Source organism: Salvelinus alpinus, chromosome 22 (assembly GCF_045679555.1).
Source record: "Salvelinus alpinus chromosome 22, SLU_Salpinus.1, whole genome shotgun sequence".
In the NCBI taxonomy this organism is placed as follows: Eukaryota; Metazoa; Chordata; class Actinopteri; order Salmoniformes; family Salmonidae; genus Salvelinus; species Salvelinus alpinus.
The window spans coordinates 39420135-39444842 of NC_092107.1; the positions used below are offsets into that span (position 1 = coordinate 39420135).

A 24708-nucleotide genomic window follows, 5' to 3' on the forward strand; every position below is an offset into this window, starting at 1 on the left:
TGGTAGTGTCTCACTAGGAGGTGTGTTCTAGCCTGGTAGTGTCTCACTGGGAGGTGTGTTCTAGCCTGGTAGTGTCTCACTGGGAGGTGTGTTCTAGCCTGGTAGTGTCTCACTGGGAGGTGTGTTCTAGCCTGGTAGTGTCTCACTGGGAGGTGTGTTCTAGCCTGGTAGTGTCTCACTGGGAGGTGTGTTCTAGCCTGGTTTACTGCTGTGTCACTGCTCCATCAACGGTGGATCTCCTTTTGTCAGTCAACTATAACATCTTTCTCTCTCAATTCAATTTAAGGGCTTTATTGGCAAGGAAACATATTTGAACATCTCTCTCTCTCCTCTCTCTCTCCAGGACATACAGTCTGAAGAAGGGCCAGTTGGAGAGGGACTATGCCCAGGTAAGAGCCTGTGTAGTTCAACCTGAGAGTTTTTCTCCTCTGTCAGGAGCCATGTCCCTGGAGAAGGGGCTTCTAGCCAGGCTGGACCTTAACTCTCTATCTGACCCGAGGAGTGGTGTAGAGTAGAGTGGCTTCTAGCCAGGCTGGACCTTATCTCTCAATATCTGACCCTAGGAGTGGTGTAGAGTAGAGTGGCTTCTAGCCAGGCTGGACCTTATCTCTCAATATCTGACCCTAGGAGTGGTGTAGAGTAGAGTGATGTAGAGTGGCTTTTAGCCAGGCTGGACCTTAACTCTCTATCTGACCCTAGGAGTGGTGTAGAGTAGAGTGGCTTCTAGCCAGGCTGGACCTTATCTCTCAATATCTGACCCTAGGAGTGGTGTAGAGTAGAGTGGCTTCTAGCCAGGCTGGACCTTATCTCTCAATATCTGACCCTAGGAGTGGTGTAGAGTAGAGTGATGTAGAGTGGCTTTTAGCCAGGCTGGACCTTAACTCTCTATCTGACCCTAGGAGTGGTGTAGAGTAGAGTGGCTTCTAGCCAGGCTGGACCTTATCTCTCAATATCTGACCCTAGGAGTGGTGTAGAGTAGAGTGATGTAGAGTGGCTTTTAGCCAGGCTAGCCCTTAACTCTCAATATCTGACCCTAGGAGTGGTGTAGAGTGATGTAGAGTTGCTTCTAGCCAGGCTGGACCTTAACTCTCTATCTGACCCTAGGAGTGGTGTAGAGTAGAGTGGCTTTTAGCCAGGCTAGCCCTTAACTCTCAATATCTGACCCTAGGAGTGGTGTAGAGTGATGTAGAGTTGCTTCTAGCCAGGCTGGACCTTAACTCTCTATCTGACCCTAGGAGTGGTGTAGAGTAGAGTGGCTTTTAGCCAGGCTGGACCTTAACTCTCAATATCTGACCCGAGGAGTGGTGTAGAGTAGAGTGGCTTTTAGCCAGGCTAGCCCTTATCTTCTATCAGTCTATCTAATCTATTCTATTGGCATGAGCTCACTATACACACATACTTGAGTTACTGCAACACACACACATTCACACATATTTAGCTAGGCCTACACACACACACACACACACACACACACACACACACACACACACACACACACACACACACACACACACACACACACACACACACACACACACACACACACACACACACACATATTCTTGAGGACACTACTACACATGCATACTCTCCTTCTCTCTCTCTCTGGGCAGAGCAGATGTCCACACAAATACACATTGTTTTCTGGCCTCATCGGCCTCAGCCCGCTGAACACAGACACTGTTGAACTGTAGAGAGAGAGGGAGAGAGAGGGAGAGAGAGGGAGAGAGAGGGAGAGAGAGAGAGGGAGAGAGAGGGAGAGAGAGGGAGAGAGAGGGAGAGAGAGAGATGAGTTCAGATTGGTCTGCCGTATAGCATGCTTCTGTCTATAACTTGAGCTGGTCAGTCGTACAACTGCATCAGTGTTTCTTTCCTCTTTCTGGAGGACCGAGTTTTGAAATCAGTGGAATTAGAGTCTGATAGATAAAGAGATGGAGAAAACCCCTGTCTCTGGATTACATCTTCAAACTAAGGGCAACCGTGGCATCTGTAACAGGGAGAAGCGTCCATCCATGATGTGTACGGGGAGATAGTCTAGCTAGCTACAGTTTCAGCTATTACACGTTTCTAATTTTGTCAGAAAGTTAAATTGTACTGTTAGCTAGCTAGCTAACATTAACTGGCTCACTAGCTAACATTACATGTATGATCTTATTATTCGTATCTCAGAGCCATTTGCTTTGCTAGTTAGAGCCTAATGTTAGCTAGCTAACATTGAACCTGGTTGGTTAGTTACCGGCAGATTCATGCAGGGTAGTAACACCATGAGTTGGGATTATGGTTCATTGTTTAGCTAGCTAGCTAGCTACATGTCTTAACAAAAGACTCCACTATGCAAGTAACTATTTCAATAGAATGTTAATGATGTCACTGCGACATCTGTTGATAGACGTAGCTGGTATATTCACTCTGGCCATCTACTCCGATTTCAGAGCACTCTCTTCTGAGTGTGCCAGAGCGCAGAATAATTTACAAATTTACAAACGCTCAACACCCGTTGAATATGGCCGTAAACGTTGACAAAAAAAACGTAAATTGTTGCCAGCAGCACAGTTGCAGTCACCGACTCTCTGAATGATGTAAAAACAGCCTACCCAGCTCTGCTAGGGTGAGTAAAATGGTCAGTGAGCTGTTAGCCAGTTAGCTTGGGTGCTTGACTGCTGCTGTTGGGACAGAATGCTCAGATCAACCCTTAAAGAGATGGGTGGGGCTAGAGCTCTCCAGAAGGCACCAAATTCAAAGGCCATTTTCTCAAAAGTGGGGTTACAAGTTTATCAACTTTCAAATCAGAATTACTTTCCCATTGTTCCTCAAATGCAGTGTATTATATACCATTTTGTAGCTCTGAGTCTCCACTATAATCCAATGTAAGAAACACCATTTCACTATTTGCTACATAAGACCGAATCAAGGCGGTCGGTCGGTCAGAATCGAGGCGGTCGGTCGGTCAGAATCGAGGCGGTCGGTCGGTCAGAATCAAGGCGGTCGGTCGGTCAGAATCAAGGCGGTCGGTCGGTCAGAATCGAGGCGGTCGGTCGGTCAGAATCGAGGCGGTCGGTCGGTCAGAATCGAGGCGGTCGGTCGGTCAGAATCAAGGCGGTCGGTCGGTCAGAATCAAGGCGGTCGGTCAGTCAGAAGGAGGGAGAGTGAAGTAGAGGAAGGAAGAGGGGGGAGAGAATGTGAGGGAGAGGGAGGGAGTTCTGCCCTGTTCTGCCCTCTAATCTTTATGGTATGTCAGACATGCTCCTCTAATTATCAGCTGTCAATCAAAGTCCTCCCATGCTGTGTGTGCCTAGCTTGGTTATACGGCTTGCGTGCTTGTGTGTGTGGGTTGGTTCTTCTATGCTTGTGGAGACTTAGGTCCCCACTAGGATAGTAAAACAAGGAAAATTCTCCCTCTTGGGGACATTCGGTGATATAAGTCACCGGGTCACCGGTGATATAAGTCAGTATTCGACGTCCATCCATGTCTGAGGACGTCGGGAGATGAGGTGGAAACCGGCCACTAGGGGCACCAGTGAGTGCTGTTACCTTCGAGTAGGTTTGGGTGTTGTGGACGGGGATGGCTGATGGCCGTAAGTCCAGCGGTAGAAAGTTGTTTTTGAGATTTTTGTTTTAAGCCAATCACAAACCTTAACTCTTAACCATTCAGAGTTAATGCCTAACCTGAACCTTAAACACTTCTAAATTTGACGTTCGAGAACCATGGATGAACGTCTAATTCTGACGAGAGACTGTGAGAGCTAGGTGTGTAGTGTGTTGTGTTTAGTGTGTAGTGTGTGTGTTGTGTAGTGTGTGTGGTGTGTGTAGTGTGTGTGTTGTGTGTGTGTGTGTTGCAGCATCTCTCTCCTTGTCTAGAGAACAATTGTCTGTCTGGAGTCCGCACTGCAGCTTCTCAGCCCCTCCCTCTCCTCTTTTACCTTCTCTCCTCCTCTCATCCCTCCCTTCTCATCCTCTCCCCCTCTCATCCCTCCCTTCTCATCCTCTCCTCCTCTCATCCCTCCCTTCTCATCCTCTCCTCTCATCCCTCCCTTCTCATCCTCTCCTCCTCTCATCCCTCCCTTCTCATCCTCTCCTCCTCTCATCCCTCCTTTCTCATCCTCTCATCCCTTCCTCCTCTCATCCCTCACTCCTCCTCCTCTCATCCCTTCCTCCTCCCCCTCTCCTCCTCTCATCCCTCCCTTCTCATCCTCTCCTCCTCTCATCCCTCCCTTCTCATCCTCTCATCCCTTCCTCCTCCCCTCTCCTCCTCTCATCCCTCCCTTCTCATCCTCTCCTCCTCTCATCCCTCCCTTCTCCTCCTCTCCTCCTCTCATCCCTCCCTTCTCCTCCTCTCCTCCTCTCATCCCTCCCTTCTCATCATCTCCTCCTCTCCTCCCTCCCTTCTCATCCTCTCCTCCTCTCATCTCTCCCTTCTCATCCTCTGCTCCTCTCATCCACTCCTCCCCCTCTCCTCTTCTGTTCCTGGGAAAATGACGTGAAAGGCCGGGTCATTTGCATAATTGCTATGTGTGTGAGAGATGGAGAGAGTGTGTGCGTGTGTGTGTGAGAGACAGTGTGTGTGTGTGAAAGACAGTGTGTGTGTGAGAGAGAGTGTGTGTTTTGCAGGAGAGATAGAATGAGTGTGTGTTTCACTTGTGTCATCTGCTCAAACTCTCTCACACACACACACACACACACACACACACACACACACACACACACACACACACACACACACACACACACACACACACACACACACACACACACTGTCTCACACACACACATGGATATACCATACATACTGCTCATATTCACCTGTCAGCCAGTGTTCTTCTGCCAGCCAGCTCACTTCTACAAACACTGTGTGTGTGTGTGTGTGTGTGTGTGTGTGTGTGTGTGTGTGTGTGTGTGTGTGTGTGTGTGTGTGTGTGTGTGTGTGAGAGAGAGGGGGGGATGAGAAGGGTGTTCTAAGAGTGAAATAGAAAAAGACCGGATCAGAGAAAGAAAGATCCTGAAGGTGACTGTATGGCTGAAGAGTGTGTGAGTGAGAGGCAGGGATGGTGACTGTAGGGCTGAAGAGTGTGTGAGGGAGGGATGGTGACTGTAGGGCTGAAGAGTGTGTGAGTGAGAGGCAGGGATGGTGACTGTAGGACTGAAGAGTGTGTGAGTGAGAGGGAGGGTTGGTGACTGTAGGGCTGAAGAGTGTGTGAGTGAGAGGGAGGGATGGTGACTGTATGGCTGAAGAGTGTGTGAGTGAGAGGGAGGGATGGTGACTGTAGGGCTGAAGAGTGTGTGAGTGATAGGGAGGGATGGTGACTGTAGGGCTGAAGAGTGTGAGTGATAGGGAGGGATGGTGACTGTAGTGCTGAAGAGTGTGTGAGTGAGAGGGAGGGATGGTGACTGTATGGCTGAAGAGTGTGTGAGTGAGAGGGAGGGATGGTGACTGTAGGGCTGAAGAGTGTGTGAGTGAGAGGGAGGGATGGTGACTGTAGGGCTGAAGAGTGTGTGAGTGAGAGGGAGGGATGGTGACTGTAGGGCTGAAGAGTGTGTGAGTGAGAGGGAGGGATGGTGACTGTAGGACTGAAGAGTGTGTGAGTGAGAGGGAGGGATGGTGACTGTATGGCTGAAGAGTGTGTGAGTGAGAGGGGGGATGGTGACTGTAGGGCTGAAGAGTGTGTGAGTGAGAGGGCGGGATGGTGACTGTAGGGCTGAAGAGTGTGTCAGTGAGCGAGAGGGATGGTGACTGTAGGGCTGAAGAGTGTGTGAGTGAGAGGGAGGGATGGTGACTGTAGGGCTGAAGAGTGTGTGAGTGAGAGGGAGGGATGGTGACTGTAGGACTGAAGAGTGTGTGAGTGAGAGGGAGGGATGGTGACTGTAGGGCTGAAGAGTGTGTGAGTGAGAGGGGGGATGGTGACTGTAGGGCTGAAGAGTGTGTGAGGGAGGGATGGTGACTGTAGGGCTGAAGAGTGTGTGAGTGAGAGGGAGGGATGGTGACTGTATGGCTGAAGAGTGTGTGAGTGAGAGGGAGGGATGGTTACTGTAGGGCTGAAGAGTGTGTGAGTGAGAGGGAGGGATGGTGACTGTAGGGCTGAAGAGTGTGTGAGTGAGAGGGAGGGATGGTGACTGTATGGCTGAAGAGTGTGTGAGTGAGAGGGAGGGATGGTGACTGTAGGGCTGAAGAGTGTGTGAGTGAGAGGCAGGGATGGTGACTGTAGGACTGAAGAGTGTGTGAGTGAGAGGGAGGGTTGGTGACTGTAGGGCTGAAGAGTGTGTGAGTGAGAGGGAGGGATGGTGACTGTATGGCTGAAGAGTGTGTGAGTGAGAGGGAGGGATGGTGACTGTAGGGCTGAAGAGTGTGTGAGTGATAGGGAGGGATGGTGACTGTAGGGCTGAAGAGTGTGAGTGATAGGGAGGGATGGTGACTGTAGTGCTGAAGAGTGTGTGAGTGAGAGGGAGGGATGGTGACTGTATGGCTGAAGAGTGTGTGAGTGAGAGGGAGGGATGGTGACTGTAGGGCTGAAGAGTGTGTGAGTGAGAGGGAGGGATGGTGACTGTAGGGCTGAAGAGTGTGTGAGTGAGAGGGAGGGATGGTGACTGTAGGGCTGAAGAGTGTGTGAGTGAGAGGGAGGGATGGTGACTGTAGGACTGAAGAGTGTGTGAGTGAGAGGGAGGGATGGTGACTGTATGGCTGAAGAGTGTGTGAGTGAGAGGGGGGATGGTGACTGTAGGGCTGAAGAGTGTGTGAGGGAGGGATGGTGACTGTAGGGCTGAAGAGTGTGTGAGTGAGAGGGAGGGATGGTGACTGTATGGCTGAAGAGTGTGTGAGTGAGAGGGAGGGATGGTTACTGTAGGGCTGAAGAGTGTGTGAGTGAGAGGGAGGGATGGTGACTGTAGGGCTGAAGAGTGTGTGAGTGAGAGGGAGGGATGGTGACTGTATGGCTGAAGAGTGTGTGAGTGAGAGGGAGGGATGGTGACTGTAGGGCTGAAGAGTGTGTGAGTGAGAGGGAGGGATGGTGACTGTAGGGCTGAAGAGTGTGTGAGGGAGAGGGAGGGATGGTGACTGTAGGGCTGAAGAGTGTGTGAGTGAGAGGGCGGGATGGTGACTGTAGGGCTGAAGAGTGTGTGAGTGAGAGGGAGGGATGGTGACTGTAGGGCTGAAGAGTGTGTGAGTGAGAGGGCGGGATGGTGACTGTAGGGCTGAAGAGTGTGTCAGTGAGCGAGAGGGATGGTGACTGTAGGGCTGAAGAGTGTGTGAGTGAGAGGGAGGGATGGTGACTGTAGGGCTGAAGAGTGTGTGAGTGAGAGGGAGGGATGGTGACTGTAGGGCTGAAGAGTGTGTGAGTGAGAGGGCAGGATGGTGACTGTAGGGCTGAAGAGTGTGTCAGTGAGAGGGAGGGGTGGTGATTGATTTGCGACACTTTCTGCTGCTCTTTCCTTTTCATCCATCCCTTTCTTTTTCAGATGTTGAGCTGACAATGTCAACACGCATCACATCACATTCACTCTTTCTCTTCCTCTCTCCCGCTCCCTCCCTCTCTCCCTTTCTCACTCTTTCTTTCTCTCCCTCTCCGTCTCTCCCTCTCTCTGGTCTGGTCAGGATATCCTGTGGTCTGAGTGCCCTCTTATCCTCTCTGGCATGGACAATAACAGGAAGTGTGTGTGTGCCTGCCTATGCCAGTGTTTTGTCCATGCGCCGAGGCTGGAGGTGACCTCATATCCTTTAGCCTACCTCACTTCGTTGGGGTGGAGGGATGATGTGTGTGCTGCTCTGGTCCTTACAGGCTACAGTGTTTTCTGGTGTATCTGGTTCTCTCTGGTTCTAGACCAGTCCTGTCACCTGGTACTGGTCTCCCACGTCTAACTCAGGGCCTGATCCTAATGGAGAGATAATCACCAGCTGACACTGTCCTGGTCTGGTGCTGACAAGACACTGTCCTGGTCTGGTGCTGACAAGACACTGTACTGGTCTGGTGCTGACAAGACACTGTGCTGGTCTGGTACTGTCAAGACACTGTGCTGGTCTGGTGCTGTACTGACAAGACACTGTCCTGGTCTGGTGCTGTACTGACAAGACACTGTGCTGGTCTGGTACTGTCAAGACACTGTGCTGGTCTGGTGCTGTACTGACAAGACACTGTCCTGGTCTGGTGCTGTACTGACAAGACACTGTGCTGGTCTGGTACTGACAAGACACTGTCCTGGTCTGGTGCTGACAAGACACTGTGCTGGTCTGGTGCTGTACTGACAAGACACTGTCCTGGTCTGGTACTGTCAAGACACTGTGCTGGTCTGGTGCTGTACTGACAAGACACTGTCCTGGTCTGGTGCTGTACTGACAAGACACTGTCCTGGTCTGGTGCTGTACTGACAAGACACTGTCCTGGTCTGGTGCTGTACTGACAAGACACTGTGCTGGTCTGGTGCTGTACTGACAAGACACTGTGCTGGTCTGGTGCTGTACTGACAAGACACTGTCCTGGTCTGGTGCTGACAAGACACTGTCCTGGTCTGGTGCTGTACTGTCAAGACACTGTGCTGGTCTGGTGCTGTGCTGACAAGACACTGTCCTGGTCTGGTGCTGTACTGACAAGACACTGTGCTGGTCTGGTGCTGTACTGACAAGACACTGTCCTGGTCTGGTGCTGACAAGACACTGTCCTGGTCTGGTGCTGTACTGACAAGACACTCTCCTGGTCTGGTGCTGTACTGACAAGACACTGTCCTGGTCTGGTGCTGACAAGACACTGTCCTGGTCTGGTGCTGTACTGTCAAGACACTGTGCTGGTCTGGTGCTGTGCTGACAAGACACTGTCCTGGTCTGGTGCTGTACTGTCAAGACACTGTGCTGGTCTGGTGCTGTGCTGACAAGACACTCTCCTGGTCTGGTGCTGTACTGTCAAGACACTGTGCTGGTCTGGTGCTGTCAAGACACTGTGCTGGTCTGGTGCTGTACTGACAAGACACTGTCCTGGTCTGGTGCTGACAAGACACTGTCCTGGTCTGGTGCTGACAAGACACTGTGCTGGTCTGGTGCTGACAAGACACTGTCCTGGTCTGGTGCTGTACTGACAAGACACTGTGCTGGTCTGGTGCTGTACTGACAAGACACTGTCCTGGTCTGGTGCTGACAAGACACTGTCCTGGTCTGGTGCTGACAAGACACTGTGCTGGTCTGGTGCTGTACTGACAAGACACTGTGCTGGTCTGGTGCTGTACTGACAAGACACTGTCCTGGTCTGGTGCTGACAAGACACTGTGCTGGTCTGGTGCTGTCAAGACACTGTCCTGGTCTGGTGCTGTACTGACAAGACACTGTCCTGGTCTGGTGCTGACAAGACACTGTGCTGGTTTGGTGCTGTACTGACAAGACACTGTCCTGGTCTGGTGCTGTCAAGACACTGTCCTGGTCTGGTGCTGTACTGACAAGACACTGTCCTGGTCTGGTGCTGTACTGACAAGACACTGTGCTGGTCTGGTGCTGTACTGACTAGACACTGTCCTGGTCTGGTGCTGTACTGACTGAACCAAAGAGAAGCGAGACAGGGCCACATGTGTGGGTTTGGAGGCTGTAGAGAAACACAGACGTTGGATAAACTAAGCCTGTGTGTTTGTGTGTTTATTTGAGTTATTTTGAGCCTCTACTTTGAGGAAGAGGAGGAGGAGGAAGAGGGGGAAGGTAAATAGAAGATGTAAGGCCAGCAGATCACTGTATCCATTGAGAGGAGTTGAATGCCTCTTTCTCTCTGTTGCAGACACCCACACCCTAACACCCCCCAGCCCAGCCCAGTCTACCCTACCCCCCCCAGCCCAGCCCAGTCTACCCTACCCCCCCCAGCCCAGCCCAGACTACCCTAACCCCCCCAGCCCAGCCCAGACTACCCTAACACCCCCCAGCCCAGCCCAGTCTACCCTACCCCCCCCAGCCCAGCCCAGACTACCCTAACCCCCCCAGCCCAGCCCAGTCTACCCTAACCCCCCCCAGCCCAGTCTACCCTAACCCCCCCAGCCCAGCCCAGTCTACCCTAACCCCACCCAGCCCAGACTACCCTAACCCCCCCCAGCCCAGCCCATTCTACCCTAACCCCCCCCAGCCCAGCCCATTCTACCCTAACACCCCCCAGCCCAGCCCAGTCTACCCTAACCCCCCCCAGCCCAGCCCAGACTACCCTAACCCCCCCAGCCCAGTCTACCCTAACCCCCCCAGCCCAGCCCAGTCTACCCTAACCCCCTCAGCCCAGCCCAGTCTACCCTAACCCCCCCAGCCCAGCCCAGTCTACCGTAACCCCCCCAGCCCAGTCTACCCTAACCCCCCCAGCCCAGCCCAGTCTACCGTAACCCCCCCAGCCCAGCCCAGTCTACCGTAACCCCCCCAGCCCAGTCTACCCTAACCCCCTCAGCCCAGCCCAGTCTACCCTAACCCCCCCAGCCCAGCCCAGCCCAGTCTACCGTAACCCCCCCAGCCCAGTCTACCCTAACCCCCCCATCCCAGCCCAGTCTACCGTAACCCCCCCAGCCCAGCCCAGTCTACCCTGATGATGTCAGAGGCAGAGAGAGGGGGCCATTCTTTCCTGTGTCAGTTTCACCTCTCCACCCTTTCCTTCTGCACCACCCTCTCTGCTCTGACTGTTTGGTTAGCTGGTGGTGTGTGTGTGTGTGTGTGTGTGTGTGTGTGTGTGTGTGTGTGTGTGTGTGTGTGTGTGTGTGTGTGTGTGTGTGTGTGTGTGTGTGTGTGTGTGTGTGTGTGTGTGTGTGTGTGTGTGTGTGTGTGTGTGTGTGTGTGTGTGTGTGTTTTTCTATTACAGCTGTGATGCTGTTATTTCACATATCTGTGCCATGTGTTTCCCATGGTAGGGGTTTAGGGGGGGTCAGTGGACTGTAGTCTCCCCCATGGTGGAGCTTTAGGCGGGGTCAGTGGGCTGTAGTCTCCCCCATGGTGGAGCTTTAGGGGGGGTCAGTGGGATGTAGTCTCCCCCATGGTGGAGCTTTAGGGGGGTCAGTGGGCTGTAGTCTCCCCCATGGTGGAGCTTTAGGGGGGTCAGTGGGCTGTAGTCTCCCCCATGGTGGAGCTTTAGGGGGTCAGTGGGCTGTAGTCTCCCCCATGGTGGAGCTTTAGGGGGGTCAGTGGGCTGTAGTCTCCCCCATGGTGGAGCTTTAGGGGGGGTCAGTGGGCTGTAGTCTCCCCCATGGTGGAGCTTTAGGGGGGTCAGTGGGCTGTAGTCTCCCCATGGTGGAGCTTTAGGGGGGGTCAGTGGGCTGTAGTCTCCCCCATGGTGGAGCTTTAGGGGGGTCAGTGGGCTGTAGTCTCCCCCATGGTGGAGCTTTAGGGGGGGTCAGTGGGCTGTAGTCTCCCCCATGGTGGAGCTTTAGGCGGGGTCAGTGGGCTGTAGTCTCCCCCATGGTGGAGCTTTAGGGGGGGTCAGTGGGATGTAGTCTCCCCCATGGTGGAGCTTTAGGGGGGTCAGTGGGCTGTAGTCTCCCCCATGGTGGAGCTTTAGGGGGGTCAGTGGGCTGTAGTCTCCCCCATGGTGGAGCTTTAGGGGGGGTCAGTGGGCTGTAGTCTCCCCCATGGTGGAGCTTTAGGGGGGTCAGTGGGCTGTAGTCTCCCCCATGGTGGAGCTTTAGGGGGGGTCAGTGGGCTGTAGTCTCCCCCATGGTGGAGCTTTAGGGGGGTCAGTGGGCTGTAGTCTCCCCCATGGTGGAGCTTTAGGGGGGTCAGTGGGCTGTAGTCTCCCCCATGGTGGAGCTTTCTCCCCAGGACAGCCCTCCCTAACACCACGGGCAGTACCGGAGGTAGGAAACAATCACATGAGGATAGTTTATCCATGTGTGTCCTCATTGGCCATCTGTGAGATTGAGAGAGAGAGAGAGAGAGGGACATGAGAGAGGGACATGGGAGAGAGAGAGAGAGATAGAGACATGGGAGAGCGAGAGAGAAGGACATGTTAGAGAGAGAGAGAGAGAGAGAGAGGGACATGGGAGAAAGAGATGAGAGAGAGATGAGAGAGAGAGCAAGAGGGACATGAGAGATGAGAGGGAGAGAGAGATGAGAGGGAGAGAGAGATGAGAGGGAGAGAGAGATGAGAGAGAGGGACATGAGAGAGAGGGACATGAGATAGAGGGAAGGACATGAGAGAGAGAGAGGGACATGAGAGAGAGAGAGGGACATGAGAGAGAGAGAGATGGACATGAGAGAGAGAGAGATGGACATGAGAGAGAGAGAGATGGACATGAGAGAGAGAGAGATGGACATGAGAGAGAGAGAGATGGACATGAGAGAGAGAGATGGACATGAGAGAGAGAGAGAGAGAGAGAGAGAGGGACATGGGAGAGAGAGAGAGAGGGACATGGGAGAGAGAGAGAGAGAGGTACATGGGGGAGAGAGAGAGAGGGACATGGGATATATAGATTAGAGAGGGGCATGAGAGAGTGAGGGACACGAGAGTGAGGGACACGAGAGTGAGAGAGGGACGTGAGAGAGGGACTTGAGAGAGGGACATGAGAGAGAGAGAGAGAGATGGACATGAGAGAGAGAGAGAGATGGACATGAGAGAGAGAGAGAGAGATGGACATGAGAGAGAGAGAGAGAGAGAGATGGACATGAGAGAGAGAGAGATGGACATGAGAGAGAGAGAGAGAGAGAGATGGACATGAGAGAGAGAGAGAGAGAGATGGACATGAGAGAGAGAGAGAGAGAGAGAGAGAGAGAGAGAGAGAGAGAGAGAGAGAGGGACATGAGAGAGAGAGAGGGACATGAGAGAGAGAGAGAGGGACATGAGAGAGAGGGACATGAGAGAGAGAGAGAGAGGGACATGAGAGAGAGAGAGAGAGAGGGACATGAGAGAGAGAGAGAGAGAGGGACATGGGAGAGAGAGGGAGGGACATGGTGGAGAGCGAGAGAGGGACATATGATATATAGATTAGAGAGGGGCATGAGAGAGTGAGGGACATGAGAGAGTGAGGGACACGAGAGAGAGGGACACGAGAGTGAGAGAGGGACGTGAGAGAGAGAGAGAGAGAGAGAGGGACGTGAGAGAGAGAGAGAGAGAGAGGGGACGAGAGAGAGAGAGAGGGGGACGAGAGAGAGAGAGAGGGGGACGAGAGAGAGAGAGAGAGAGAAGAGAGAGAGAGAGAGAGAGAGAGAGAGAGAGAGAGAGGGAGAGAGAGAGAGAGAGAGAGAGAGAGAGAGAGAGAGAGAGAGAGAGAGAGAGAGAGAGAGAGAGAGAGAGACATGAGAGAGAGAGAGAGAGAGACATGAGAGAGAGAGAGAGAGAGAGAGACATGAGAGACATGAGAGAGAGAGAGACATGAGAGACATGAGAGAGAGAGAGACATGAGAGAGAGAGAGACATGAGAGAGAGAGAGACATGAGAGAGAGAGAGGGGGACGAGAGAGAGAGAGGGGGACGAGAGAGAGAGAGAGAGAGAGAGAGAGAGAGAGAGAGAGAGAGAGAGAGAGAGAGAGAGAGAGAGAGAGAGAGAGAGAGAGAGAGAGAGAGAGAGAGAGAGAGAGAGAGAGAGAGAGAGAGAGAGAGAGAGAGAGAGAGAGAGAGACATGAGAGAGAGAGAGAGAGAGACATGAGAGAGAGAGAGAGAGACATGAGAGAGAGAGAGAGAGACATGAGAGAGAGAGAGAGAGACATGAGAGAGAGAGAGAGAGAGAGACATGAGAGAGTGAGAGAGACATGAGAGAGACATGAGAGAGACATGAGAGAGACATGAGAGAGACATGAGAGAGACATGAGAGAGACATGAGAGAGAGAGAGACATGAGAGAGAGAGAGACATGAGAGAGAGAGAGACATGAGAGACATGAGAGACATGAGAGACATGAGAGAGAGAGACATGAGAGACATGAGAGAGAGAGACATGAGAGAGAGAGAGACATGAGAGACATGAGAGAGAGAGACATGAGAGAGAGAGAGACATGAGAGACATGAGAGAGAGAGACATGAGAGAGAGAGAGACATGAGAGACATGAGAGAGAGAGAGACATGAGAGACATGAGAGACATGAGAGACATGAGAGAGAGAGACATGAGAGACATGAGAGAGAGAGACATGAGAGAGAGAGAGACATGAGAGACATGAGAGAGAGAGAGACATGAGAGACATGAGAGAGAGAGAGACATGAGAGACATGAGAGAGAGAGAGAGACATGAGAGACATGAGAGAGAGAGAGACATGAGAGACATGAGAGAGAGAGAGAGACATGAGAGACATGAGAGAGAGAGAGACATGAGAGACATGAGAGAGAGAGAGAGACATGAGAGACATGAGAGAGAGAGACGAGAGAGAGAGAGACATGAGAGACATGAGAGAGAGAGAGAGACATGAGAGACATGAGAGAGAGACATGAGAGACATGAGAGACATGAGAGAGAGAGAGAGACATGAGAGAGAGAGACATGAGAGACATGAGAGACATGAGAGAGAGAGACATGAGAGACATGAGAGACATGAGAGACATGAGAGAGAGAGACATGAGAGAGAGAGAGAGACATGAGAGACATGAGAGAGAGACATGAGAGACATGAGAGACATGAGAGAGAGAGAGAGACATGAGAGAGAGAGACATGAGAGACATGAGAGACATGAGAGAGAGAGACATGAGAGACATGAGAGACATGAGAGACATGAGAGAGAGAGACATGAGAGACATGAGAGACATGAGAGACATGAGAGAGAGAGACATGAGAGACATGAGAGAGAGAGACATGAGAGAGAGAGACATGAGAGACATGAGAGAGAGAGACATGAGAGAGAGAGAGACATGAGAGACATGAGAGAGAGAGACATGAGAGAGAGAGAGACATGAGAGACATGAGAGAGAGAGAGACATGAGAGACATGAGAGAGAGAGACATGAGAGAGAGAGAGACATGAGAGACATGAGAGAGAGAGACGAGAGAGAGAGAGACATGAGAGACATGAGAGAGAGAGACGAGAGAGAGAGAGACATGAGAGAGAGAGAGAGAGACATGAGAGACATGAGAGACATGAGAGAGAGAGAGAGAGACATGAGAGACATGAGAGAGAGAGAGAGACATGAGAGAGAGAGAGAGACATGAGAGACATGAGAGAGAGAGACATGAGAGACATGAGAGACATGAGAGACATGAGAGAGAGAGACATGAGAGAGAGAGACATGAGAGACATGAGAGAGAGAGACATGAGAGAGAGAGACATGAGAGACATGAGAGAGAGAGACATGAGAGAGAGAGAGACATGAGAGACATGAGAGAGAGAGACGAGAGAGAGAGAGACATGAGAGACGAGAGAGAGAGAGACATGAGAGACGTGAGACATGAGAGAGAGAGACGAGAGAGAGAGAGAGACATGAGAGACATGAGAGACATGAGAGAGAGAGACATGAGAGACATGAGAGAGAGAGAGACATGAGAGACATGAGAGAGAGAGAGAGACATGAGAGAGAGAGAGACATGAGAGAGAGAGAGAGAGAGACATGAGAGACATGAGAGACATGAGAGAGAGAGACATGAGAGACATGAGAGAGAGAGACATGAGAGAGAGAGACATGAGAGAGAGAGACATGAGAGAGAGAGAGACATGAGAGAGAGAGACATGAGAGAGAGAGAGACATGAGAGACATGAGAGAGAGAGACATGAGAGACATGAGAGAGAGAGACGAGAGAGAGAGAGACATGAGAGACATGAGAGACATGAGAGAGAGAGACATGAGAGAGAGAGACATGAGAGAGAGAGAGAGAGACATGAGAGACATGAGAGAGAGAGACATGAGAGACATGAGAGAGAGAGACATGAGAGAGAGAGAGACATGAGAGACATGAGAGAGAGAGACATGAGAGAGAGACATGAGAGACATGAGAGAGAGAGACATGAGAGAGAGAGAGACATGAGAGACATGAGAGAGAGAGACGAGAGAGAGAGAGACATGAGAGACATGAGAGAGAGAGACGAGAGAGAGAGAGACATGAGAGACATGAGAGAGAGAGACGAGAGAGAGAGAGACATGAGAGACATGAGAGACATGAGAGAGAGAGAGAGACATGAGAGACATGAGAGACATGAGAGAGAGAGAGAGAGACATGAGAGACATGAGAGAGAGAGAGAGACATGAGAGAGAGAGAGAGACATGAGAGAGAGAGAGACATGAGAGAGAGAGAGAGACATGAGAGACATGAGAGACATGAGAGACATGAGAGACATGAGAGAGAGAGACATGAGAGAGAGAGACATGAGAGACATGAGAGAGAGAGACATGAGAGACATGAGAGAGAGAGAGACATGAGAGAGAGAGAGACATGAGAGACATGAGAGAGAGAGACATGAGAGAGAGAGAGACATGAGAGACATGAGAGAGAGAGAGACATGAGAGACATGAGAGAGAGAGACATGAGAGAGAGACATGAGAGACATGAGAGAGAGAGACGAGAGAGAGAGAGACATGAGAGACATGAGAGAGAGAGACGAGAGAGAGAGAGACATGAGAGACATGAGAGACATGAGAGAGAGAGACATGAGAGAGAGAGAGACATGAGAGACATGAGAGAGAGAGAGAGACATGAGAGAGAGAGAGAGACATGAGAGAGAGAGAGAGACATGAGAGAGAGAGAGAGACATGAGAGACATGAGAGAGAGAGACATGAGAGACATGAGAGACATGAGAGACATGAGAGAGAGAGAGAGACATGAGAGACATGAGAGAGAGAGACATGAGAGAGAGAGAGAGACACGAGAGACATGAGAGACATGAGAGAGAGAGAGAGAGACATGAGAGAGAGAGAGAGAGAGAGAGAGAGAGAGAGAGAGAGACATGGGAGCGAGAAAGGAGGAAATGGGAGAGAGAGAGGGCGGGACACATCATCAATGGGCCCTGAAGCTCTATTTGTCCTGATTGGAACCAGCTTGTTATTGCTGCTGTTTTATTAATGATTGTTATCTGTTGAGGCCAGGAGAACTCTCTCTCTACCACACTGACAGTATACAGGAGAACTCTCTCTCTACCACACTGACAGTATACAGGATAACTCTCTCTACCACACTGACAGTATACAGGAGAACTCTCTCTCTACCACACTGACAGTATACAGGAGAACTCTCTCTCTACCACACTGACAGTATACAGGAGAACTCTCTCTCTACCACACTGACAGTATACAGGAGAACTCTCTCTCTACCACACTGACAGTATACAGGAGAACTCTCTCTCTACCACACTGACAGTATACAGGAGAACTCTCTCTCTCTACCACACTGACAGTATACAGGAGAACTCTCTCTCTACCACACTGACAGTATACAGGAGAACTCTCTCTCTCTACCACACTGACAGTATACAGGAGAACTCTCTCTCTACCACACTGACAGTATACAGGAGAACTCTCTCTCACTACCACACTGACAGTATACAGGAGAACTCTCTCTCTCTACCACACTGACAGTATACAGGAGAACTCTCTCTCTACCACACTGACAGTATACAGGAGAACTCTCTCTCTACCACACTGACAGTATACAGGAGAACTCTCTCTCTACCACACTGACAGTATACAGGAGAACTCTCTCTCTACCACACTGACAGTATACAGGAGAACTCTCTCTCTACCACACTGACAGTATACAGGAGAACTCTCTCTCTCTACCACACTGACAGTATACAGGAGAACTCTCTCTCTACCACACTGACAGTATACAGGAGAACTCTCTCTCTACCACACTGACAGTATACAGGAGAACTCTCTCTCTACCACACTGACAGTATACAGGAGAACTCTCTCTCTACCACACTGACAGTATACAGGAGAACTCTCTCTCTACCACACTGACAGTATACAGGATAACTCTCTCTACCACACTGACAGTATACAGGAGAACTCTCTCTCTACCACACTGACAGTATACAGGAGAACTCTCTCTCTACCACACTGACAGTATACAGGAGAACTCTCTCTCTCTACCACACTGACAGTATACAGGAGAACTCTCTCTCTCTACCACACTGACAGTATACAGGAGAACTCTCTCTCTCTACCACACTGACAGTATACAGGAGAACTCTCTCTCTCTACCACACTGACAGTATACAGGAGAACTCTCTCTCTCTACCACACTGACAGTATACAGGAGAACTCTCTCTCTACCACACTGACAGTATACTGGAGAACTATCTCTCTACCACACTGACAGTATACAGGAGAACTCTCTCTCTCTACCACACTGACAGTATACAGGATAACTCTCTCTCTACCACACTGACAGTATACAGGATAACTCTCTCTCTCTACCACACTGACAGTATACAGGAGAACTCTCTCTCTACCACACTGACAGTATACAGGAGAACTCTCTCTCTACCACACTGACAGTATACAGGAGAACTCTCTCTCTCTACCACACTGACAGTATACAGGAGAACTCTCTCTCTCTACCACACTGACAGTATACAGGAGAACTCTCTCTCTCTACCACACTGACAGTATACAGGAGAACTCTCTCTCTACCACACTGACAGTATACAGGATAACTCTCTCTCTACCACACTGACAGTATACAGGAGAACTCTCTCTCTCTACCACACTGACAGTATACAGGAGAACTCTCTCTACCACACTGACAGTATTCAGGAGAACTCTCTCTACCACACTGACAGTATACAGGAGAACTCTCTCTCTCTACCACACTGACAGTATACAGGAGAACTCTCTCTACCACACTGACAGTATTCAGGAGAACTCTCTCTCTCTACCACACTGACAGTATACAGGAGAACTCTCTCTACCACACTGACAGTATACAGGAGAACTCTCTCTCTACCACATACAGGGCCACAGTAACCAAATCACTGACACTATACAGGGCCACAGTAATCCATATAACTGACACTATACAGGGCCACAGTAACCTATATCACTGACACTATACAGGGCCACAGTAACCTATATCACTGACACTATACAGGGCCACGGTAACCAAATCACTGACACTATACAGGGCCACAGTAATCCATATAACTGACACTATACAGTGCCACAGTAACCTATATCACTGACACTATACAGGGCCACAGTAACCTATATCACTGACACTATACAGGGCCACAGTAACCTATATCACTGACACTATACAGGGCCACAGTAATCCATATAACTGACACTATACAGGGCCACAGTAACCAAATCACTGACACTATACAGGGCCACAGTAACCTATATCACTGACACTATACAGGGCCACAGTAACCTATATCACTGACACTATACAGGGCCACAGTAATCCATATAACTGACACTATACAGTGCCACAGTAACCTATATCACTGACACTATACAGGGCCACAGTAACCTATATCACAGTAGACTTACTCAACTCCTCAACGCAACACAATTACTGTGTCATGTTGTTGTTGATCTTTACAGGCTCTGCAGAAGCTGGCCAGTCAGTACCTGAAGAGGGATTGGCCAGGCATCAAACCTGACGACCAACGCACAGACTACAGGTGAGTAGAACACAGACCCTTGGTAACATCACACTGTTCTTGGTTGGCTTGCGGTCTTTCTCTTGTGTAAACTGACCGTGTGTGTTGTGTGTAGGAATGTGTATGCTGTGTGGCGGTCCTATCTGGAGGGGACAGTACAGGTGACTCAGTCTCGCATCAACGTGTGTGACAACTACAAGAATGAGATCTCAGACCCTGCTAAAACTGTACGGCTGTACAAGGAACAGCAGCTCAAAAAGGTGTGTGTGTCCCATATCCTAGTATATCATCTGTGTGTCCCATATCCTAGTATATCATCTGTGTGTCCCATATCCTAGTATATCATCTGTGTGTCCCATATCCTAGTATATCATCTGTGTGTGTCCCATATCCTAGTATATCATCTGTGTGTCCCATATCCTAGTATATCATCTGTGTGTGTCCCATATCCTAGTATATCATCTGTGTGTGTCCCATATCCTAGTATATCATCTCTGTGTGTCCCATATCCTAGTATATCATCTGTGTGTGTCCCATATCCTAGTATATCATCTGTGTGTCCCATATCCTAGTATATCATCTGTGTGTGTCCCATATCCTAGTATATCATCTGTGTGTGTCCCATATCCTAGTATATCATCTGTGTGTGTCCCATATCCTAGTATATCATCTGTGTGTGTCCCATATCCTAGTATATCATCTGTGTGTGTCCCATATCCTAGTTTATCGTCTGTGTGTGTCCCATATCCTAGTTTATCATCTGTGTGTGTCCCATATCCTAGTATATCATCTGTGTGTGTCCCATATCCTAGTTTATCATCTGTGTGTGTCCCATATCCTAGTATATCATCTGTGTGTGTCCCATATCCTAGTATATCATCTGTGTGTGTCCCATATCCTAGTATATCATCTGTGTGTGTCCCATATCCTAGTATATCATCTGTGTGTGTCCCATATCCTAGTATATCATCTGTGTGTGTCCCATATCCTAGTATATCATCTGTGTGTGTCCCATATCCTAGTATATCATCTGTGTGTGTCCCATATCCTAGTATATCATCTGTGTGTGTCCCATATCCTAGTATATCATCTGTGTGTGTCCCATATCCTAGTATATCATCTGTGTGTGTCCCATATCCTAGTATATCATCTGTGTGTGTCCCATATCCTAGTATATCATCTGTGTGTCCCATATCCTAGTATATCATCTGTTTGTGTCCCATATCCTAGTATATCATCTGTGTGTGTCCCAAATCCTAGTATATCATCTGTGTGTGTCCCATATCCTAGTATATCATCTGTGTGTGTCCCATATCCTAGTATATCATCTGTGTGTGTCCCAAATCCTAGTATATCATCTGTGTGTGTCCCATATCCTAGTATATCATCTGTGTGTGTCCCATATCCTAAAATATCACCTGTGTGTGTCCCATATCCTAGTATATCACCTGTGTGTGTCCCATATCCTAGTATATCATCTGTGTGTGTCCCATATCCTAGTATATCATCTGTGTGTGTCCCATATCCTAGTATATCATCTGTGTGTATCATCTGTGTGTGTCCCATATCCTAGTATATCATCTGTGTGTGTCCCATATCCTAGTATATCATCTGTGTGTGTCCCATATCCTAGTATATCATCTGTGTGTGTCCCATATCCTAGTATATCATCTGTGTGTGTCCCATATCCTAGTATATCATCTGTGTGTGTCCCATATCCTAGTATATCATCTGTGTGTGTCCCATATCCTAGTATATCATCTGTGTGTGTCCCATATCCTAGAATATCATCTGTGTGTGTCCCATATCTTAGTATATCATCTGTGTGTGTCCCATATCCTAGTATATCATCTGTGTGTGTCCCATATCCTAGTATATCATCTGTGTGTGTCCCATATCCTAGTATATCATCTGTGTGTGTCCCATATCCTAGTATATCATCTGTGTGTGTCCCATATCCTAGTATATCATCTGTGTGTGTCCCATATCCTAGTATATCATCTGTGTGTGTCCCATATCCTAGTATATCATCTGTGTGTGTCCCATATCCTAGTATATCATCTGTGTGTGTCCCATATCCTAGTATATCATCTGTGTGTGTCCCATATCCTAGTATATCATCTGTGTGTGTCCAAAATCTTAGTATATCATCTGTTTTGAGTAACCTCAGTGTGTAGACTATCATGTGTGTGTGTGTAACCTGTGTCTCTCTGTGTGTAGACTATCATGTGTGTGTGTGTAACCTGCGTCTCTCTGTGTGTAGACTATCATGTGTGTGTGTGTAACCTGTGTCTGTCTGTGTGTAGACTATCATGTGTGTGTGTGTGTAACTGCTGTCTCTCTGTGTGTAGACTATCATGTGTGTAACTGCTGTGTCTCTGTGTGTAGAGTATCATGTGTGTGTGTAACCTGTGTCTCTGAGTGTAGAGTATCATGTGTGTTTGTGTGTAACTGCTGTGTCTCTGTGTGTAGAGTATAGAACAGTTGAATCGTATCCAGGTGGAGCTGCAGGACTCTGTGAAGGACCTGGCCAAGGCCAAGAAGAAATACTACGACTCAGAACAGGTGGCTCAGGCCGTTCGAGAGAAGGCTGACATCGAGGCCAAGTAGGTGGACAGACCAACCCTAACCCAACCACACTCTGACCTACCTCTCAACCCTAACCCAACCACACTCTGACCTACCTCTCAACCCTAACCCAACCACACTCTGACCTACCTCTCAACCCTAACCCAACCACACTCAGACCTACCTCTCAACCCTAACCCAACCACACTCAGAGCTACCTCTCAACCCTAACCCAACCACACTCAGACCTACCTCTCAACCCTAACCCAACCACACTCAGACCTACCTCTCAACCCTAACCCAACCACACTCAGAGCTACCTCTCAACCCTAACCCTAACCCAAACACACTCAGAGCTACCTCTCAACCCTAACCCAACCACACTCAGACCTACCTCTCAACCCTAACACTAACCCAACCACACTCAGAGCTACCTCTCAACCCTAACCCAACCACAGTCAGAGCTACCTCTCAACCCTAACCCAACCACACTCAGACCTACCTCTCAACCCTAACCCAACCACACTCAGACCTACCTCTCAACCCTAACCCAACCACACTCAGACCTACCTCTCAACCCTAACCCAACCACACTCAGACCTACCTCTCAACCCTAACCCAACCACACTCAGAGCTACCTTTCAACCCTAACCCAACCACACTCAGACCTACCTCTCAACCCTAACCCAACCACACTCAGACCTACCTCTCAACCCCAACCCTAACCCAAACACACTCAGAGCTACCTCTCAACCCTAACCCAACCACACTCAGACCTACCTCTCAACCCTAACCCTAACCCAACCACACTCAGAGCTACCTCTCAACCCTAACCCAACCACACTCAGACCTACCTCTCAACCCTAACCCAACCACACTCAGACCTACCTCTCAACCCTAACCCAACCACACTCAGAGCTACCTTTCAACCCTAACCCAACCACACTCAGACCTACCTCTCAACCCTAACCCAACCACACTCAGACCTACCTCTCAACCCTAACCCAACCACACTCAGACCTACCTCTCAACCCTAACCCAACCACACTCAGAGCTACCTCTCAACCCTAACCCAACCACACTCAGACCTACCTCTCAACCCTAACCCAACCACACTCAGACCTACCTCTCAACCCTAACCCAACCACACTCAGAGCTACCTCTCAACCCTAACCCAACCACACTCAGAGCTACCTCTCAACCCTAACCCTAACCCAACCACACTCAGACCTACCTCTCAACCCTAACCCAACCACACTCAGACCTACCTCTCAACCCTAACCCTACCACACTCAGACCTACCTCTCAACCCTAACCCAACCACACTCAGACCTACCTCTCAACCCTAACCCAACCACACTCAGAGCTACCTCTCAACCCTAACCCAACCACACTCAGAGCTACCTCTCAACCCTAACCCAACCACACTCAGACCTACCTCTCTGACCTACCTCTCAACCCTAACCCAACCACACTCAGAGCTTCCTCTCAACCCTAACCCAACCACACTCAGACCTACCTCTCAACCCTAACCCAACCACACTCAGAGCTACCTCTCAACCCTAACCCAACCACACTCAGAGCTACCTCTCAACCCTAACCCAACCACACTCAGACCTACCTCTCTGACCTACCTCTCAACCCTAACCCAACCACACTCAGACCTACCTCTCAACCCTAACCCAACCACACTCAGACCTACCTCTCAACCCTAACCCAACCACACTCAGACCTACCTCTCAACCCTAACCCAACCACACTCAGAGCTACCTCTCAACCCTAACCCAACCACACTCAGACCTACCTCTCAACCCTAACCCAACCACACTCAGAGCTACCTCTCAACCCTAACCCAACCACACTCAGACCTACCTCTCAACCCTAACCCAACCACACTCAGAGCTACCTCTCAACCCTAACCCAACCACACTCAGACCTACCTCTCAACCCTAACCCAACCACACTCAGAGCTACCTCTCAACCCTAACCCTAACCCAACCACACTCAGACCTACCTCTCAACCCTAACCCAACCACACTCAGAGCTACCTCTCAACCCTAACCCAACCACACTCAGACCTACCTCTCAACCCTAACCCTACCACACTCAGACCTACCTCTCAACCCTAACCCAACCACACTCAGAGCTACCTCTCAACCCTAACCCAACCACACTCAGAGCTACCTCTCAACCCTAACCCAACCACACTCAGACCTTCCTCTCAACCCTAACCCAACCACACTCAGAGCTACCTCTCAACCCTAACCCAACCACACTCAGAGCTACCTCTCAACCCTAACCCAACCACACTCAGACCTACCTCTCAACCCTAACCCAACCCCGCTCAGACCACGGGAATGCAAAGTGTGAAAGAGAGATGAAGATGGAGAAAGAGCGTAGCAGTAGTAGTTGTAGCAGCAGTAGTTGTAGCAGCAGTAGTTGTAGCAGCAGTAGTTGTAGCAGCAGTAGTTGTAGCAGTAGTAGTAGCAGCAGTAGTTGTAGCAGTAGTAGTTGTAGCAGCAGTAGTTGTAGCAGCAGTAGTTGTAGCAGCAGCAGTAGTTGTAGCAGCAGTAGTTGTAGTAGCAGCAGCAGTAGTAGTAGCAGCAGTAGTTGTAGCAGTAGTAGCAGCAGTAGCAGTAGTAGTTGTAGTAGCAGCAGTAGCAGCAGCAGCAGCAGTAGTAGCAGTAGCAGCAGTAGTTGTAGC

At 49.9% G+C, this 24708-nt stretch overlaps 1 protein-coding gene across 2 annotated transcripts in view; it reads left to right on the top strand.

Moving 5' to 3' along the window:
- The window catches only part of LOC139549523 (F-BAR and double SH3 domains protein 2-like), a 125200-nt gene that overhangs the window by 44784 nt on the left and 55708 nt on the right, over window positions 1-24708 (top strand). For both annotated transcript variants that reach the window (XM_071360107.1, XM_071360108.1), the window contains exons 3-6: window positions 344-389; window positions 19378-19457; window positions 19552-19696; window positions 21909-22042. In XM_071360107.1, the coding sequence (XP_071216208.1) occupies window positions 344-389; window positions 19378-19457; window positions 19552-19696; window positions 21909-22042 (405 nt within the window). The remainder of the gene's footprint in view (window positions 1-343; window positions 390-19377; window positions 19458-19551; window positions 19697-21908; window positions 22043-24708) is intronic.